We start from the raw sequence: 18,940 nt of genomic DNA, 5'->3' as shown, positions 1-18,940 counted from the left end.
TGCAAGAAAGTAAATAGGTTTCAAGTATTTCAGTATACCTGAAAACCTTATTTGTTTCCAATTTGTTCAGTCTTTCAAAAAAGACTGAACTGGGGTGAGGGGAGGGAGAGGATGGGCTAGGAGGGATGGACAAAAAAATAAAGAGGTCCATTAGCCTATGAATGTCGAGGTGTTCTGCACCCTGCTTCAATGCGCTAAAAGAGATGGTGGAACTCTAGCTGTAACACCATTTACCCTGGAAGTACAACTCCACTACTTACTAGCTCCATGACAGGGCCGAAGCTCTGCGATGCATAAAGTAAGAAAAATAGCACCTGTCCAATAGGTGTAAATCCCATTTCAGCTGTCCCTACTGTAACTATGTTCCAGCATGAAAAATACATGGAAATAATGTAATTTTCAAGAGTTTACTAAGACTTATCCTCAGAATTACATGTGATATATTGGGTTACCCAAAGACCAAAGAATCCCAAGCAGAATCGACAGACAGAATTTTAATATATGCACACGGTTGTATATATAATGCAGCATCACACCATGTAGGGCATTGACTTGGTTTATACATTCAGATCGTTTGAAACACTTCTTAAGGCTACGAAACAGAACATAGAAAAATAAACAGCAATATATTCAACACTTACAAAAGTGGTATGATAAAGAATATAAAGTACTATTCCTTTCAACACTTCAAAAGATATGTATAGATATGTATATATGTTTTTACAAGTAACATCACAAATGATCACATCTTCACATGCTTATAAGTATTATTGTACTCAGTGTAAGGCTAGGATCATTTTTCCATACATAAAATTTTTTCTAACTTTGTAACAATGCAATTTTTAAACCATTCAAGTAAATTCAACCCCAAAGCTGCTGCTTCTCAGCATTAAGACATGCACCCACCCTCTTACAGGATTTTTCTAAAACTTGTAATCTTAGGGAAAGTGGAAACTTTAAAAGAAAAAAAAAACCAATTAGTGGGGAAGCCAATGGCTAAGTAGGAAAATCTTAGCTCTTTCAAACTGACATACTCAAGTGAGCCATTATGAAGATTTTAAAAAAAATAAGACATAAAATAGGAAGCAAAATACAGTAAACAGAAATATAGCTTTCTCTTCAGCTACACTAAAATGGATCTTGCAAGTACCCTAAGTGAAAGACAAATTTCACCTCATCTAAAATTGAAGGTAAAATGAGGCAAAATAAATATTGCTAGTTTCCAGGATGGCTGAGTATTTTCTAAACCAGAAATGTTTAGAAATGAACTGTATTGCACCGAGTCAATCACAAGCAAGTTTGCAGTTCACAGGCATTTTAGTTCACCCTTGGGCCAAAGAAAATGCTACGCTCAAAGAATGGTTTGCAGCACATAAACTGTCTCAGCACTGTGCATTGTGGAAAACCTACTCCTGTCAGGTTGTAGCAGCTATGAAACAAACTTAGCGGAAACAACATGAAGGCTGCCAAGGAGTACACAGGGCAAGAATGGAGGATGTGCCTTGAGAGGAAGTAACTTGAGGAGACACAGTACTGGAAGGAAGAGGCGGGGTCTAGTACAACTAAAGCACCTAAACAAAACAGATGAGCTTTGGTCAGGGGAAGCATTTCTTCAATAGATCCCATCATAAGGTTTCATCGTTTCCCAATTACAATACAAAGAACTTTTAGTTGTCATTTCCCCCTTCCCTTGTGTAGAATACAGTATGTTCCAAAATACAGTATGACAGGTCAGTTCATGTGACGAAAAAAGGCTTGCTTGGCACTAGTCTGACCTTAGGATAAGGCAAAATCCCCTGGATGAATTACACCTAAACACATACCTAAAGAAAGAAAACTGACCTTCATACAAGATTGATCATTTTAAAACTACTGAAGTCAGAGGTCACAAAGAAAGTACCACAGGCTAGAGTTCTTTCACTGCTCATTCATCACATCCCAGAGGTCAGGTAAGCAAACAAGCTCATCAGCTTCCCTCAGGAGCTACTAACCACTGTTCTTCACTAAGGTGAGACAGAGCCACTGTAAGAAACCAAGCATTACTCTTTCCTGTCCAATTTTTAACCATTTGCCCAGTCAGAAAAACACAGGACATTGGAAACAGCTACTTCTTTTGGACTCCTGAGACCAAGCATGTATCAAACTTCTAAATCTACTTTATTATATCAAAAGGTGATTTTCATCTTGAAACTACGCAATAAAGCCAATTCTACATAAAAGCACGGACTAAGAAGCTCCTCTACAGTCCTTACCATAGTCCAGCCAGATACTGAAGCACCGCAACACAGAACCTTCACAACCATTCTAGCTTAGAAGACAACAAATTCCTTTAAAACAGGTTCTCAATTTTTTTCAGCACATCCCAGGCTATAAAATTTTTACCTAGCACCATCATTAATAAAATGTTATCTTTCAAAGTGCTCTCTAAAGTCCTATGTTACAAAATTTCTAAATGCTAATCACTACTCAAATCAGCAGTTACACAGACATGAGGGTATTTGGAACAACACAGAGGTAAACACCATCATTACAGTACAGTGGAGCTTCATTGAGCCTAGCTGACAGCCAAACATTCCCACAAGCATCAGAGGACCCATAAAACTGTCTGCTTCCATTTGTCATATTCAAGTTAACTGTATTCGCTTTTAAGTAATCTGCCCCCCAAAACAAAAGCCACATCTATTTCTGGTTAGGTATATTACACAGAACATGCAAAGAAAATCACCACCATACTACTAATTGCATAGCATTCAAGCTGCCTGATCACAAGGTAATTGCAACATTTAAAAAAAAAAGGTAGATTTTCACATTGATATATACGAATAAGAAATACAAAGTACAGTTAGTTTCACAAAGTAACACAGATAAGTGAATACTGTGTTAACTTGTCCGAGTCCAATCTCTAAATGAGAACAGAACACAACATGCAAAGGAGCCTCTAGTGAATACTGCAGACCAAAAAAGCAGATCAGACACAGCACTGATGGGGAAGAGCTACGAAAAGCAAAGCTAAGCCACCTCTAGCAGCATCCTCTAGAAAAACTAGAAGTCACAATCACGTTCTTTTTATACAGTAATTCCAGCTATGACAAGTTGAACATGCAACTGTAAAGTGATAAAAATAACCAATGAGCAGGGAGGAAAACACTATATAGAGAAGCCTATCAAGTTAAAAATTTCAACATTTCTCACAAAATATTTAGAATCTGTCAGTGCATTAGTGTTAAAGTGGCATTAAAAACCTCTGCAGTTTTAACAGATGCAGATTATTCTCAAAATGCATAGCATCTACATTCCTTTCGGGTAGGCACCATGATATTTACAGCAGTGCTAAGTTCTGGATGGAAACAGCGTCTCACAGGACTTCCTACTATTTCTTAAACATCTACTGTATGCAATCTCAAGGTCAACAAATACTCACCAAAATTCAAAAATATACCCTATGGATATTAAAAGAACTATATACAACAATTCTGAGACACAGGTTAATAGGCTGCCTCGTGTGTAATAGTAGAGAGAAGACGTTATTCAAGTTTGACAGATACTGAGATGAAAGGCCTTTGGGTTGGAAGCATATTAAAAGACAACAGTGTTTGAGGCTGAGAACTGTTGGAGCCCAGTTTATGACTAAGGCATTGCATAATAAAATATACATTTCTATTTGGTGCAATGTTACGTTTTGGAATCTATAGTGTGTTGAATGCTTTACTTTCTTGTCACTTCAGTAAACGCTAAAAGCACACATTTCCAATGTTTTAAAATCAAACTTACACCAGAGGAAAAGAAACAAACACTATGTCTATGTTTTATATTGAGTTGTTTATAAAAAAATACTTGAAGTCATATTTACTTTTTATGGGGGCAGTAACCCAATAAACAGATTCTGAGTAAGAAAAAACACAATGCCAAAAATTCATCTACCCCTTGAACTCATGTCCAAAGTTTCATCCTATTATGGAATAGGAATTAAGGGTAAATGGGGAAGGGAGGAGATAGTTCCAATTTGGGTTTTTATTTTAATGTTTTTAAAGCCTTCAGAAATACTCCACCTACGAAAAGGCTTCAGCTCTACAATACGAGCAACAACTAGCCATTAAGTGTGCTGTCCCCTGTGGCCATCTCCCATCCCTGATCTCCTCCTATCTCCCCTATATGGGCGTCCTCTAACATTTCGATGGTACTGAAAACCTTCATCCCGGCTTCTGTTAGGCTGCCCTTTCCAGGACTCCTCGCCTCTCACATGTTGATATCCACCTCTACCAGAAGAACCCCAATCACTTTTGTATTTCCTGCTTCCATAAGTTTGATTATAGAACTGCTTGGGTCTGCCACTTCTCAATATATTAGACACTTCATTCTCATCTTCTGAACTCTCTTCTTTTGGTCTTTGCAATCTATCCACAGAGTTGGCCCCAGGGCCAGCTACATCAGCAGCAGCCTTAGGATCTTTCACTTTCTCTGGTTTTTCTTTCACACTCTGAATGGTCCTCTTAGGCTCAAGTTCAGCAGGCATGGTTTCTCTCTCTCTGTTTAGAATCTGAGTGGGAGGATGAGCCTTTCCCTCTGTTCCAGGAGAACCTGAAGCCAAAACAATGTCTGCCTTTCGTGTCTGGGATGACTGTTCCACTCGGCCTTCATGCTTGCTGCTCACACTTGCTTCAACTCTGGGTTCCGGAAACTCACCCACTGCCGGGACAGAGTCACATTCTTTAGACAGATCTAGATTCTCCAAGGGCAAATCCAGTTCCCCTTTCTCATCAGAGGGCAAGACAATATTCTGCCTCATGACAGGATTTTCCACAAATCCCTGAAATGGATACCCATACCAAACATGAGGAAAGAAAGGAGGTGCAATAGGAACGGGACCTAAGAACGGGTTAGGTCCAAAGGACGGTTGTGGGTACATGTTCTTGCCACTTAGTGATTCTTCATATTCAGCATGAAGAAGTTGCCCGGGATTCTCAGACTCAAGTTCAGGTTGGTAAGACAATTGTCCATGACCTTCAGACACCTGAGACGGAGGGATAACCAGAGGTGAAGAGAATGCAGGAGGTCCAATCTCTGCCTGTGGCATCTGTCCATTAACACTGGCCTCGGGATGCATAGAGTAGTGGGCATCAGGACAAGGACAGTCACTTTCACTCTGAGCAGGAGGGGCTTCCTGGAACCAAGTATTCTGAGGATACACAGGAACAGGGACCTTTGGGTACATCCTACAGGCTGCCATGTAGGCCTGGTGCAGAGGATACAGGTAAGAATGTGGGGCCCACATAGGACAACTATATGCCTGAAAGACAAAAACAGTAAAATAAACAAATACTAGAGGTTAAAAAGCTGTCTTTCTGAAAGTATTTAGCTCAAGCCAAGTCTCTCATGCTTATAAAGATTATATACTCTAAGCACCAATACAAGATGATCGAAGTGATACACAACATGAAAAGAACTGGAATCACGTCACTTCATGACCCTGACTGATTCCTGGGGTTAATAGGAAGCATTAAGACAGCCACCAGGAGTTTAGTTAGGCCTACTCACATCTTAACTCTAACCTGCCAGGAAAATGCTAGAACAGGACATGTTCTCCAACAGGACTAATAATTCTAGAAGCCCTCAAATTAATCCAATAACCAAGAATTAACAAATCAGACCTATTAGCAGAGGATAAAAAAAGCTGGCTACTGGATTGGAGCACTTGATAGCTTATGTTTACAGAACCGCAGTAATGAAGTCAAGTCAAAGACAGCAAAACACTGACTGACATGGACAGTGAAGCTCTGTAGTCTCTTTCTAAGGAAAGCGATCCCCCCCAACCACCACCACCGCCAAGGCAAGTTCTGCTGTGATAGTGAGAGAAGTCCCCACCTTACAGAAAGACCAATGCTTTCTATATATATGTCATCACTTCCTCCAACCGTCCCAATGGTGGCTTCGGAGACACTAACTGGTTTGCAAAGGATGATACACCTAAACTGGCTAAAAGTACTACTTCAAACTAAGAGCTTTCAACTAACTCCCCATCAAGGACGTGCCCTTGAGCAGTCCCTTCAAGGCCAAACCGTCACGAATTAAAAGAACAAGCAAGTAAAAACTACAACCCGTTCCAAAGACAAACATAAAAGGTAGCATGTAGTAAACCTTAGATTATCAATCAATTAAGAATTAAATACTTTAAATTTTACTGTTGATAGTGATAAGAAGAAAATTAACTTTAAGGATAAAATATAAATACCTTTACACCAAGATTGAAGAAGAATCGAAGAATGTTCTTATCTGAAAATAAAAAATTTTTTTTTACTAAAACTACATAGTCAAAGCTTTTCTTTCCTTCATTATCAATCATTATAGCTCTAGTGACAAACTCTCCTGGCAGAGTGCCTGTAGAGTAAAACACAAAAATGGAAACAGCCAAAATCCAGACTGTTCCAAGGGTAACTCTGGATTCACTACACTTTTCTCTGCACTAAGATTTAGTCCCTGAATAGCTTAAATTTAGTCTACCTGACTAAAATTCAATCTGGGAGAAAACTCAGATGAACACTGTATTTTTCATATACTATAGGTGGTTTCAAAAAATTATGAAAACACTGGAAAAATAGTAAGATTTCTATAAAGCAAGACAGCTATTATTAGTGCATACTTATTACCCAGAGCCCAGGAGAGAAAGGGCAGAAAACAAGCCCCAGGCAGCCTGGGCTGCACAGTGACACACGACCTACAAAAGAAATTAAAGCCCAGAAATGATTTCAAAGCTGTAGAATTGTTTCTGGAACGGAAAAAGAAAAGGAAAAAGGTACAGGACAGGCTTCATTAAGCACAAAAACTCATTTTCTACTAAGACCAAGCTAACTAGAATAGGCCTGAACAATCACATGGTCCTGATTTAATAGCCAAATCTCTGCTCTTTGCTGAGTGAATCCCTTCTATGGCTTGGTAAAAACCAGAGCTCTGACTTCTACTTCTATCTTTCCACTCCTCACTAAATCTGTTGTGCTCAGGAAAAAACGCATGTTCAAAGTGGAGGCCTCACCTTTAGGCAGGTCCTCGCCGGTCTGGCACAGTGAGTAAGGTGGTGCAATGGCTCGGTCTCCCTTCTCACTACAAGGAAACCCAGGATAGAGTGGGTCTTGATAAAGGCTCATCGTCTGAGGCAAAGGCATCAAGGGCTGGTTAACTGCCTGAATTGACACAGGAACTGGAGAAGGTGTTAAATGCGCTTGTGACACAGCAGCATCGGGTCCAGTTGTCTGTGTCACTGACAAAATGGGAATCTGAGCAGGGACACCTAAGAAAGATGAGAACAAAATAAACCCACTTTCCTTTGGAATAAAGCTTGCATTAATTTCATACTACACAACTTGCGCACCCTGTAAAAAGCATGCAGTGAACAACCCACAGTACATTAGGACCAATCCAGGAACTATGTTGAGCCAGTGTCTTCCAACTACAGTTCCCCAAAACTCCATTTAAGGTAAAGGTCTGTGTAAAGAGTCCTAAAGGAGATGTAACAGTATGGCCTACACAGCAAACACAGACTGTGGCCAACAACAGAGGAACTGGCTCAGATATCACAAACCCAAGATTATAAAAAGCATATCCTAACGATCACGCATCACGCAGTGCGGTTGGTCCTCCAAAATCACGTCAGGAGCCCTAACAGGACCCACATTCACACTTCTGCTGTAGTCAAGTTCTCACTTAACAACTTGAAGCCTCTCATTTGAGAGGAATTTTTTTTAGCTGGCTGGAAATTTTTAAAAAATTCTCCACTAACCTGTTGGTCCGAAAGTTGTAGGTTCACTTGGCCAGGCTGGCACAGTGGCTGGTAAAGAAGGCACCGCAGGAGTGAGATGGACTTCTGGAGAGACTAAAAGGGGAGCTGGATTTGACAAAGATATGTGTTCTGCTGGCTTCTTCAAGAATGGGAGGGAAAAAAAGGAAAAAAAGATCATTTTTCTCTGACACAAATTTTAGTAACAAATTTATCTTGAGTGAAGTATAAAACACCCTACTATAACACTAAGCATTTAACTGTTCAGGTCAGTATCAGAGTTCACTCGCTGACAAATACCATGTGAACTCATTTCATGTTAACAGATTCCTAGTGCAAGTCACAGGAAGAAACAACAAAAGCTTTTAAGGCAAGTGAACAAAATCATAGAAATTCCCTTTAAAGTCGTAAGCTTCCTTTTAAAGAAAGATTCTTACACAAAAAATTTTTAAAAATATACTTAAGTACATTCATTTTATGAACACAAAGTATGTTGATACAACAGTAAGTATCTACTCTTACATAAGACCAAGAACCAAAATGTATGCAGAAACTGAAGTGTGTTTATTTGCTTGGCAAACTACTGGTATTTTTTAAATGTATATGGAGTAATTCATTGATAATGATGTAGATAACTTCTAGAAATATTAACAATAGAAATTTTATCTTCTTAATTTTCAAGCAGAACAAGCTCAAAATTAACAAGAGGTGCCAAACACAAAACTCAAATCAAGACACAAAATCAATGCCAGAGATTGGCTATAGAATGTAATTCCATAAACTTTTATAACATTTTAGACTAAACAGAATGGCCAAAAAAAAATTTAAGCACCTATATTTATCAGAAATGAATCCTTCCATTTACAATGTAGATGTTTTCACATACAGAGAAAAGAAGTCCAGAAAGAAAGGAGCTCTGCTTGCCTAGTGCAGTAATGCTGTGGATAATGCTTTTGTACTCTGTAAAGATTGTCACTTGTATTGGTTTAATAAAATGCTGATTGGCCAGTGTCAGGCAGGAAATATAGATGGGACAACAAAACTAAGAGAATTCTGGGAAAAAGAGAGTCAGTCTCCAGCCAGATGGAGAGGAGGCGAGATAAAAATGTCTCAATGAGAAAAGGTACCAAGCCACTATGGCTAAACATAGACAAGAATTATGGGTTAAGTTGTAAGAGCTAGTTAGTAATAAGCCTGAGCTAATAGGCCAAGCAGTTTATAATTATTATAATCCTCTGTGTGCTTCTTTGGGACTGAAGGGCTGGGGGACGAGGTGGGACAGAAACTTATATCTACACAGTAACTTACTTGTTCTACAGGAGATGGGCAGTCTACTTTCTTTGTCTTAGATGGTGATGAAACTCTTGTACATTTATCATCACTGACCTTTGGGAGTAAGAAAAAGTTACACTGTAATTAAAAAGAACTCCATTCTGGGTAACTGTGGTTGCCTTTCTAATTTGATCAGAGAACCTGATCTGGGAACCCACTCCCACTTAATTTTGTCTGCACATTGGTTTAATGTCACATTACTGGAGAGTTTTTATATGGGACTTCTAAGAACATAAGTGACTCCTTTACAACATCACTATATAGAGAATAAACACAGGCTGAGTGTGGTGGTGCATGTGTTTAATCCCAGCACTTGGGAGGAAAGGGCAAGAGGACACCTGTGAGTTCAAGGCCAGTCTAATCTACATAGGGAGTTCCAGGACAGACTGGGGCCACACAGAGAAATCCTGTCATGAAAAACAACAACAATAATAATAAACACTGTTTTGCAAGTTAAGATAGACTAACATTAAAACTTTTAAGGCCAGCCAGGTATGGTGGTGCCCTCCCAGCATCCAGAGGCAGAGGCAGGCACATCTCTGAGTTCAAGGATAGCCTGGTCTACAAAGCAAGTTCCAGGGCAGCTAAAAAATAAATAAAAATAAAAAAAAAGAAGAAAAATTTTTGGTGGGGATGGCTCAGCAGCTAAAGTAAGTGCCACCAAGCCTGGAGCCTTGAGCTCAATTCCTAAAACTAACAAAGGCTAACATAGCAGGAAGTAAGTGACTCCTGCAAATTGCCCTCTGCTCTCCACACATACAGCATGGTGTACAGACACGCATGCACGCACATTAAATAGATAAATGTTTTAAAAATATTTAAAAACCTTACCTCCAGTGTGCTTGACTCGATTTTTTTATCCACATGAGTATGGCCACGTAGGGAATCTGTAACAGATTAAGAATAAGAAAAATAAGGAGCATCAACCATCATTCAGATTTAAATAGAGAAAAACAAACACTGTCTTAGGTCAAATCGATGATTCTAATGTCAGATATAGCTTGACAATTTTAGTCTTTTCCCAGTAGTGATCCTTCTTATGCACAGTAGGTAATCCTCCAGCTGACGTCTGGAACTGTGAAAGGCAACACAGTTTCTTATACTATCATTTTTTTCCTGTATTTATAAAGACAGCCCAAACTAATATTGAAGTAAAACAAAACTACAAACAACTATTCTGTAACAGGTTATGTGAGTATAACCTCTTGCAAAGGCCTCTTCATTTAAAGTATTCTGACTTTTTTTGGCATACTCAAAATGATAACATCACTACTATGCATGACGGAAGCATTGCTGGAACACAAGCACTGCTACACCCAGTCAAAGTGGTATTCATGACAGCTACAAAGAAATGTGTGTGCCAGCAGCATACACAGTATGGTAACACTAGCCCTTCACACGTGAACAGGAAGAACCAGTGTATCAAAAGATACAGCACTCAATTTGACTCTTATAAATTTCTGGAATCCTTCGTTCATTTAGGATTTCCAGACCACAGTTTACTTATATACCTAAAACTGCAAAATAAACAAAACCACAAATAAGGCAGGAATTACTGTATGAAACTTGGCAAAAGTGTCTTCAGTAATGAAGTAGTATACCTTTGTCCTTCCGTTCTTCTGCATCTGTTCTCCGCATGCTTCCTTTTCTATCCCTTGCATGTGAAGACTTCCTCTGGACACATGAGTTGCTATTCTGAGGGGACTGACTGACTGATGGGCTCTTTAAAATAAAGTCACACTTTGCATTACAAACATGAATACAAGTTCTACAAATAACATTTATACTTCTAACCAAAAATCTCAAAATTCATAGCCATATATTCTTAATACTTTAGAATCTAGTTGATAGGTAGTTATGGATATCATCTAGCGTCCATATTCAAATATATGCTCTAAACTAGGTCTTTTACTGAACTAAAGTATCAGGTAATCAGATTTATCAACCTAAATTAATAATTCATGTATCATTTTAAGAATCACACTGATTAAATTGTCCTCTTGCACTTAATATTCTTTGCACAAAAATAATTTCTCTACCAACCTTCCCAGGGTCCCTTGGGAAGGGAAATATAACAATCAATTAGCAAGTATCACTGAAGTGATAAAGAGCAAATCCTCTGAGGCCTGAATGGCCCAACCATATCATTGGTAAAACAAAGAGAAAAGAGTTAATTTGTTGGTTTGGGGTTTGTTTGTTTGTTTTTTTTAACCCCATTTTTACAAAACAGGGTTTCTCTGAGTAGCCCTAGCTGTCCTGGAACTCACTTTGCAGACCAGGCTGGCCTCGAACTCACAGAGATATGCCTGCCTCTACCTCCCAAGTGCTGGCCATAACTGCCCAGCTAAAGTTGAATTTTAAAGATAAATTATCATTGAAGGTGCTAGATCCCTGTCATAACACTCCTAATCACACAGCAGGAAGGAGGCTTAGTGTTCTATTCCAGTAAACAAACCTAATCCACTATTAAATCCAACATCACACCAATCTAAATGTGAAGTATAGAAGGTTGAAAATAAAAATTTAACAATGAAATTTTATAATCTATGACCACATAACAAGAGCACTTTTTTCTCATTCACGAAGGACAGAACTTGATTAAGTAATTAAAATTAGCCTTACAGAATAGCTATGTAAAAACAACAAATAAGACATAAAAGGAATGTCTTTAGTACACAGAGAGCACCTATCATGCAGGCCCCTCTGACTTGGTAGGTTTTGCAACCCTCCCTAAGCTCCAGACTGAACTGGTCCATATAAGCTCTTTTAAACGGAGCTTCTTCCTCACTGAAGACAGAAGAATGAACTTGTGCAGCTTGGTTCTTGTCCCTGAACAGTGGAGCCTTCAACAGCATTCTTCCTTGTTTGTTCCATTCACTATTACCATTTTATATCATTTACCAAGACTTACAGACCACAAGCACAGTTCCTATGATAATCAATTAAGCCCTCCTATAATGTCAACGAAACCCTCACCTACACTGTAGGAAATTAAAGCTTACTAGGTTGAGAAGAGCCAACCTGTAGTCTGTCTGGTGCTGATCACGTCTAGACAATGAGGGGTGACCATGCAGTGTCAACGGATTGGAGCACCTGGGTGCTGGGAGGGTATGTAAGATTCTCCCGTTGTTAAATAAACGAGTCTGCTATATGCCTTCTACCTGACTTTGTCTAAGACGTTGACACTGCCTTCTCACTCCCCTACTCTAAGTAAGACGTATATATGGCAACTCTATATGGCAATGGCTTTCCTTTCTGATGGCCCCAAAGCTAAGGAAACTGAAGGCAGAGTCATCGCTTTCATCAGAAGTATCTAGCTCAGCCCACAGACTGAAAACGGAACAAAACAAATCCATGTGCTTCTTGCTTACACTAATATGGTACTAATGCACATGTCAATGAAGTTTATCTTGACTATTCAGAAAACCTTGTAAGAGAGGTCAACTGCATTCTAAGCCTTCTCCTGCAGGCTCTGCTTGCAAATACTACATCCTTGGTCTGAAAGGAAATACTCCTCACTATCAGGTGAACAGGTGAATCACCTACTTTTTCAACAGTATCTTTAGTCCCAGGGTTAACTACATAAAGGCTTTACTTGTACTGCCCGTCCCTCCTGTCTTTTTATCTTGACACAGAATTTCACCAAGATGGCCTTGAATTCAGGGATTCTTGCTTCTCAATTAGCCGGGATTATAAGCACATAACCACCATACCAAGGCTCCCATAACATTTAAAATACTTTCAGTTAAAAAAAAATTAAGTTCATCATCATTTTGATACTACAAACTGTGTATCAGGAAAGACTTCTTAAAGTTAACCTTTAAAATTTCTACATACGTACAGAAAGGGCAGGAAAAGCCTGTTCATCCCGGTTCTGAATCTCATACAATAAACGAGACTCTTCAATAGCTTGTTTTTCTCTGCGTTCTTCTGGGGAGAGGCCAAAATAGTTAGATTCACGACTCACGTGATCAAAATCCTCAGCTCTTTCACGATCAGGTTTTCTGTCAAATAAAACATTTTTTTTTTTCAGGAAAAAATAAGAGGCAAATATGCAGAATACAAAAATGCAATGATCTTTTCTGCTGTACAAATATTCAACTAAACAACCACACAACACTTTGAAACTTAGGACAGCTAGCAACAAAATCAGCACTTAAAGCTACTTTACAAAGTTAGATAAAAACTGACAGTGGTGCACAATAAATTGGAAGTTATTTTACTCACTTATTTAACTCACTTCCTTCTACATGATACAGAAGTAACTGAATTTTTTTCCCGAGTGCAGAAATATAAACACTGTACATATTCCAATACTATCATAAAAATTTACTCTGAAAAGATAAAGCTGAAAATGGCTTAAGGTTTGTCACCAAGCCTGGAAATCGGAGTTCAATACCCAGAATTCATATGAATAAAGGAGAACAATAACACCTACAAATTTTCTTCTGACATCAGCGAGTACAATGTAGCCCATATGCACCCAAACAATGAACGTTAATTAATTAAAATGTGAAGGAAAAATAGGTTTAAGAGAGGAAGAGAACGCATTCTGATTTCCTGTTCTAAAGGCAATAACCAGATGAGACACAAAGACATCCTAATTACTGGCTACAGCACCAAGAAAAGCAGAGAACTGACAGCAATGATAGGTGTCAGACTGGGATACTGTCTGCCACTGAAACCTCAAGGGAACTTAACTTTGGTAACAGAGAACGATCATAAGAGATGCAATAATGCATTTACTAACAACTCTAATATTCATATATGGCTTGCAGCAATTAAAAGTAGTATGAAGGGCTGAACATGGCTCAGCAGTTAAGATGGATGTCTTGCAAAGAAACTAGGTTTTGTTTCCTAATACCAACACAGCAGCTGACAACCAACTTAACTCCAGTTCTAGAAGATCTTATGTCCTCTCTTCTGATCTTTTCAGGTACTAAGTGTGCACAGACAGACACTGCACTTACTTATACATGTGCTTATACATAAAAACAAACATTTCTAAAAGAACAGTATGGATACTATTTCTATCGTTTCTATCACTTGTATAAACAAGAAATCATTCATAAAATTCAAAACTTAAAAAAAAAATTGAGATTGTGGATACTTTCCCTGCTGATGCCTGGTCAAATTACACATCTATTCAATGGAGCACTTGCAACAGTAACAAAATAAGGAATTTTATTATATCCTTTTATTTCAGGCCTTTTAGATCCAAACACCACCCAGATTACTTTGTATTTATGATTACTAAAACTTCACATTTTAAATTTGTAATTCTGTACAACGTAACAAGAAAGTTGAAAATAATGTTAAATGGTCTTGGGAGGGATTTAAACGGGAAAATGGGGACAAAGTGGAATCAAGAAAGATTTTTAGATAATACAGTAGCCAAGAAATTCCAAGAGAACATGCATGTTTCTAAATTCCCGTGAAGGCAGAAGTGCAATCAGCAGGACTTATTCTCAAGTTCTCACCTACAGTTGTCTCTAGTACCACAGACTATCACGTAGTGAGAACTGAAGTTTTCCAGCAAGTTCCTCCTCCATGGTTATACTGTGATACTATCCACCTTTTTGTTTTGTTTACAGTATCAGCTGGATAAGTACTTTCCTGCTTGCATGGGCTACTGGATTCTCTGTGGCTATTTCTTAAATATTTCTGGTTGTCCTGTTCCCTGATAGAATTACAATTGCTCAGAATTAAAACTGCCCTGAATTTTGAGGATTTCAAATCGTACGGAAATAGGGTTAGGTTTAAATTTTCAGAAATTAATGGCAACTGTTAATAAACTAGGTTGTTTTATATTATATACTTCTTTTACCCTTGGTCTAACATAAATGATCACTCTGTCAGGGGGAGAAGTTAGTAGAGGTTCACAAGAGCCTATCCTTTACTGAAGGTATATTTTACAGATTCCAAACTAAATAAACCAACGAGCATGCTTTAAAAACGTGTTAACTTCAGAATGAAAACCAGAATGTGTTAAATTGGGGAAGAGGTTTTGCTTTTGTTTTCACAGGAGAGAAGCTATAGATACCCTCAATATTCAATTCTAGCAAGAGAGATCTTTTGATTAGAAAAGGTGATAGACAATTCATCAACTGATGTTGCTATTCAACCTGATAAAAGGGAAAACTCAAATTAGGTGTTTTTGTCTTTCTAGGAAAATATAAACATCCAACTGAGGGACCTAAAAACCTTTGAACAAATAAAGCATTGAAAAAGTAAGGGAAAACCATCTGGGGGGAAAAATACCAAAAATAGGAGTAATCTGGCCTAATGTTACTTCCTACAGGATAAAATTTCATAAACCTTTCAAAATGTCTATTTTTGCTGGTCTCTACATAACAAATGGTCTTTAAGTAGTTCTGACTCAATTAAAAACTAAAGCTGGCTTTTGGAGTTGGGCTGTGGCTCTCTTCTTTTGAGGCCCAAGCATGTTTATTAAAAGAAAGTTCAAAGTCCCTGTCTTATATCAAGCGATACCTGGTATGGGACAGAAAAAAATATTATATTGTCACTAATCTCATATCCCTCAAATCATTATGATTCCTTAAAACTTTTTTAGATATAAGTATTATCTAAAAATTTAACTTCCTGTTTTAAATTAACAATATTATAAAGTACTAACTTAACTAATGCTAACCTTAGGTTTCATGTAGCTTCCTGTACATGATTTCAGGCTTGAGTCAGAAGCTGATATTTAGGAACTGAGCCTAGATATCACGGATGTATTTAACAGATCATGGTCCTCCTTTAACCACCATAAGATTTACAACTCATGACAGTATGAAGTGAATGATAAACACTTCTAACAATCTCTGAAGTCTCTAAAAGAATGATAGGGCCCCACAATAACGATTCTCCCCAGTTTGTGATAAGCCACTAAGCCCATAAACACCACCCAAAGATCAACTTTGGACTACAAATTGCTCAGGATAATTCTAAGCGTCCCCTAAAGATGCCAGTCACCCTCCAGACAAAAGGAAGTAATTTTGAAAACATGACACCCACATTCCCAAGACACGGGGTAGATGGTTTTTGGTCTTTCACTGGGTTATGGATATTTGTCATCACATAAGTGGGGTTAGTTACCAGTTGTCATTGGGTATGATCAAAAGGGGGGAAGACAGACAAGATAGGATAAAAAGGTACATTACTGAATCTACTTTGAAACTTAAAAAAAAAAAATCAACTAGTAGTTTTAAATAATTTACATTGCTATAGATTTTTGTATACTTATACAAATTTAAGGTTATTTTTGTTACACTGTATGTATGTTTCTACTTCTGTTTAAAATAGTTTTGTATATAGTTACAAATTTGACGTCATTGTCCTTATACTGTTTCTATTTTTTGCTTAAGGTATTACCTATACACCTTCTTGCCTCCTGTGGATCATTATTCTTCTGGCCTCAGTGGTTGAGAGGTCCCACAGAGCTAACATAAACATTTGCCACACTTTAAACAAAATATTCAAAAATAAAGGCTTATTCCTCTATAGTGTTATTTTGTACCATTTGGGAATTCTATCGATAATACTTTTAAGTTTTATGAGATAAGATTTTTCTGTATAGCCCTGGCTGTGCTGGAGGTCGCTTTGTAGACCAGGCTGGCCTTGAACTCAGAGATCTACCTGCCTCTGCTTCCTGTGTGCTAGCATTAAAAGTGTGCACAACCACCACCTGGCAATACTTTTCAATACTACATTATAAACAAATACCAACAAGAAAATGTAACCAAAAAAAATGACTATAATAAAACACATACAATGCCTCTCATGACTTCTACTTCTCTTGAATTCGGGAAGGTTACCTTATGATCTGTGAGGGTGTCCTACTTAGATTCTTATGCTCACTGGAGGATTTTTGAGACTGGGACCCTGAAGAATGACTAGAGAATGCATGCTGTCTTACACCTGAAGAAGGATGCTGTAGTCGAGGAGGTAGTGCTGATGGGGCTTTTATTGGCTTGCTTAGACTCTTTGGCCCTCTGTAATCCGTATCTGTGGAAAACACAAAACGATCTCACAATTTCCCAGGCGTAAATTAACAACTCCAAGTACTATCATCATAATCTTACAAAACTTTGTTATGAATTTACCTGAATTAGACTTTTTCATCTTCTTTCCTGACACTGTGTTCCAGCTTTCTGGGGGAGGTGGCTTGAGGTTCTTCGGTGTATGTCTTCAAAGTAAATGAAATCTTCATTAGTAATAATATTGCATATGAACACGGCTGGAGAGAGGGCTCAGTGGTTAAGAGCACTGGCTGCTCTTCTAGAACCAGGGTCCAACTCTCAGCACCCTGGCTCATAAAGGTCCTAACTCCAATGCGAGAGGACCCAATACCCTCTCCTAGCCTCCTCAAGCAGCAAACATGCATGCACTGCACTTAACATGCCGACAAAACACTACATCTTTAAGAATCAACATTAAAACACATATCCTGCATTGATATTAGAGATTTTCTATCTTCAATATTTCCCAATTTTAGCCAGGCATACTAGCACATGCCTGGTCTACAGTGAGCTAAAACAGTCAGGTTTATGTAGAACCAGTCCCAAAAAAATAAATATTTATATCTATTTTAGAGAGAGGAAAAAAAGAGAAAGGGTAAATTAGCAGATGCTACATATCCTTAATCCAAGCCTTCCTGGAGGCAGATGCAGGTCTATTTCTGTGAGGCCAACCTGAACTATACACAGCTTTCAAGACAGGCAGTGCAACAAAGTGAGATGTTACAAACAAACAAAACAAAACAAGGTTCATTAAAATTACTAAGTAAGGGCTAGCTGAGGTGACCTTTAATCCCAGCAATATGGAAGCAGAGGCAGGCAGATCCCTGAGTTTGAAGGTAGCCTGGTCTGCAGAGTAAGCTCCATAAAAGCCAGGGTAACAGAGAAACCCTGTCTCAAAAAAGCCAAAAGAAATTAAATATAGGAAAGTAGTGATATTTATATTGGAGTTTGCTGTACTATATACTTTACAGTCATATATATTTAAATTTGTTTTTTTTTAATAAAGGTTAAGGTGTAGTTTATTACCTTTTCCTATAGTAAAGGGAGCAGTAATTCAAACAATTTTTTTTTGGGGGGGGATATTACTGACACTCTTTAAAAAAAGGTTAAAAAAAGGTTTCACTATGCAGCCCTAGTTCACATCAAGTTTATCTACCACTTTGGCCCAGGAAATCTGCTTGACTCTACTTCCTGAGTGCTGGGTTAATGGCATACACCTCCACACCCAGCCACTGACAAACTACTGACTGTATATAATCCTGCACCTAAGAAAATAAAAAGGAATATGGTGCCTGTTCTATAACTCCATACTTTATAAACTCACCAACTTATGGTGTTCTTTAAATTTCTTTCTCAATTGATTTTGATGAAGAATATATTTTAAAACTGTAGCCATTAAAATTAACTAGCATTTCAGAAATGTACCAATGAGCAAAACATTAGATTTAAACTCGAACTACTGTGTGTGTTTGTATGCTGCCTATGTGTATGCTATATGTGTGCATGTTTCTATCAGGTTTTTCAAGGTACACCTCCAATAAACCTGAAGTTCATTTTACATGGCTAGCTGAGCACCAGAGATTCACCTACTTCTGATGTCCAATACTGGTGTTACAGGCATACACAGCTATGTCTGGCTTTTATTCAGAAGTTAGAGATTAAAATTGAGTTCCTGGTTTTGTTGCTGTTTATTCTCTTTTGTTTGGTTAGTTCTATTTTTAGTTTTGCGTTTTGCTTTTGTTTTTATTTTTATTTTTTTGAGATGGGGTATGTATACCCCTGGCTTCCCTAGACCTCTATGTAGACCAGACTGGCC

At 38.1% G+C, this 18,940-nt stretch overlaps 1 protein-coding gene across 1 annotated transcript in view; it reads right to left on the bottom strand.

Moving 5' to 3' along the window:
• Positions 1-393: 393 nt before the first annotated feature.
• The window catches only part of Otud4 (OTU deubiquitinase 4), a 44,383-nt gene continuing 25,836 nt past the window's right edge, over positions 394-18,940 (bottom strand). Inside the window, exons 12-21 of the mRNA XM_075976538.1 lie at positions 17,209-17,291; positions 16,921-17,110; positions 12,942-13,104; positions 10,702-10,822; positions 9,932-9,987; positions 9,077-9,154; positions 7,772-7,910; positions 7,028-7,282; positions 6,230-6,270; positions 394-5,287 (exon numbers count right to left, since the gene is read on the bottom strand). Coding sequence (XP_075832653.1) covers positions 4,094-5,287; positions 6,230-6,270; positions 7,028-7,282; positions 7,772-7,910; positions 9,077-9,154; positions 9,932-9,987; positions 10,702-10,822; positions 12,942-13,104; positions 16,921-17,110; positions 17,209-17,291 — 2,320 coding nt within the window. The 3' untranslated portion in view covers positions 394-4,093. The remainder of the gene's footprint in view (positions 5,288-6,229; positions 6,271-7,027; positions 7,283-7,771; positions 7,911-9,076; positions 9,155-9,931; positions 9,988-10,701; positions 10,823-12,941; positions 13,105-16,920; positions 17,111-17,208; positions 17,292-18,940) is intronic.

Source organism: Microtus pennsylvanicus, chromosome 6 (genome assembly GCF_037038515.1).
Source record: "Microtus pennsylvanicus isolate mMicPen1 chromosome 6, mMicPen1.hap1, whole genome shotgun sequence".
Classification (NCBI taxonomy): domain Eukaryota; kingdom Metazoa; phylum Chordata; class Mammalia; order Rodentia; family Cricetidae; genus Microtus; species Microtus pennsylvanicus.
Note: the sequence above shows the minus strand (reverse complement) of the source record. Positions and strands in the feature narration are given on the sequence as shown.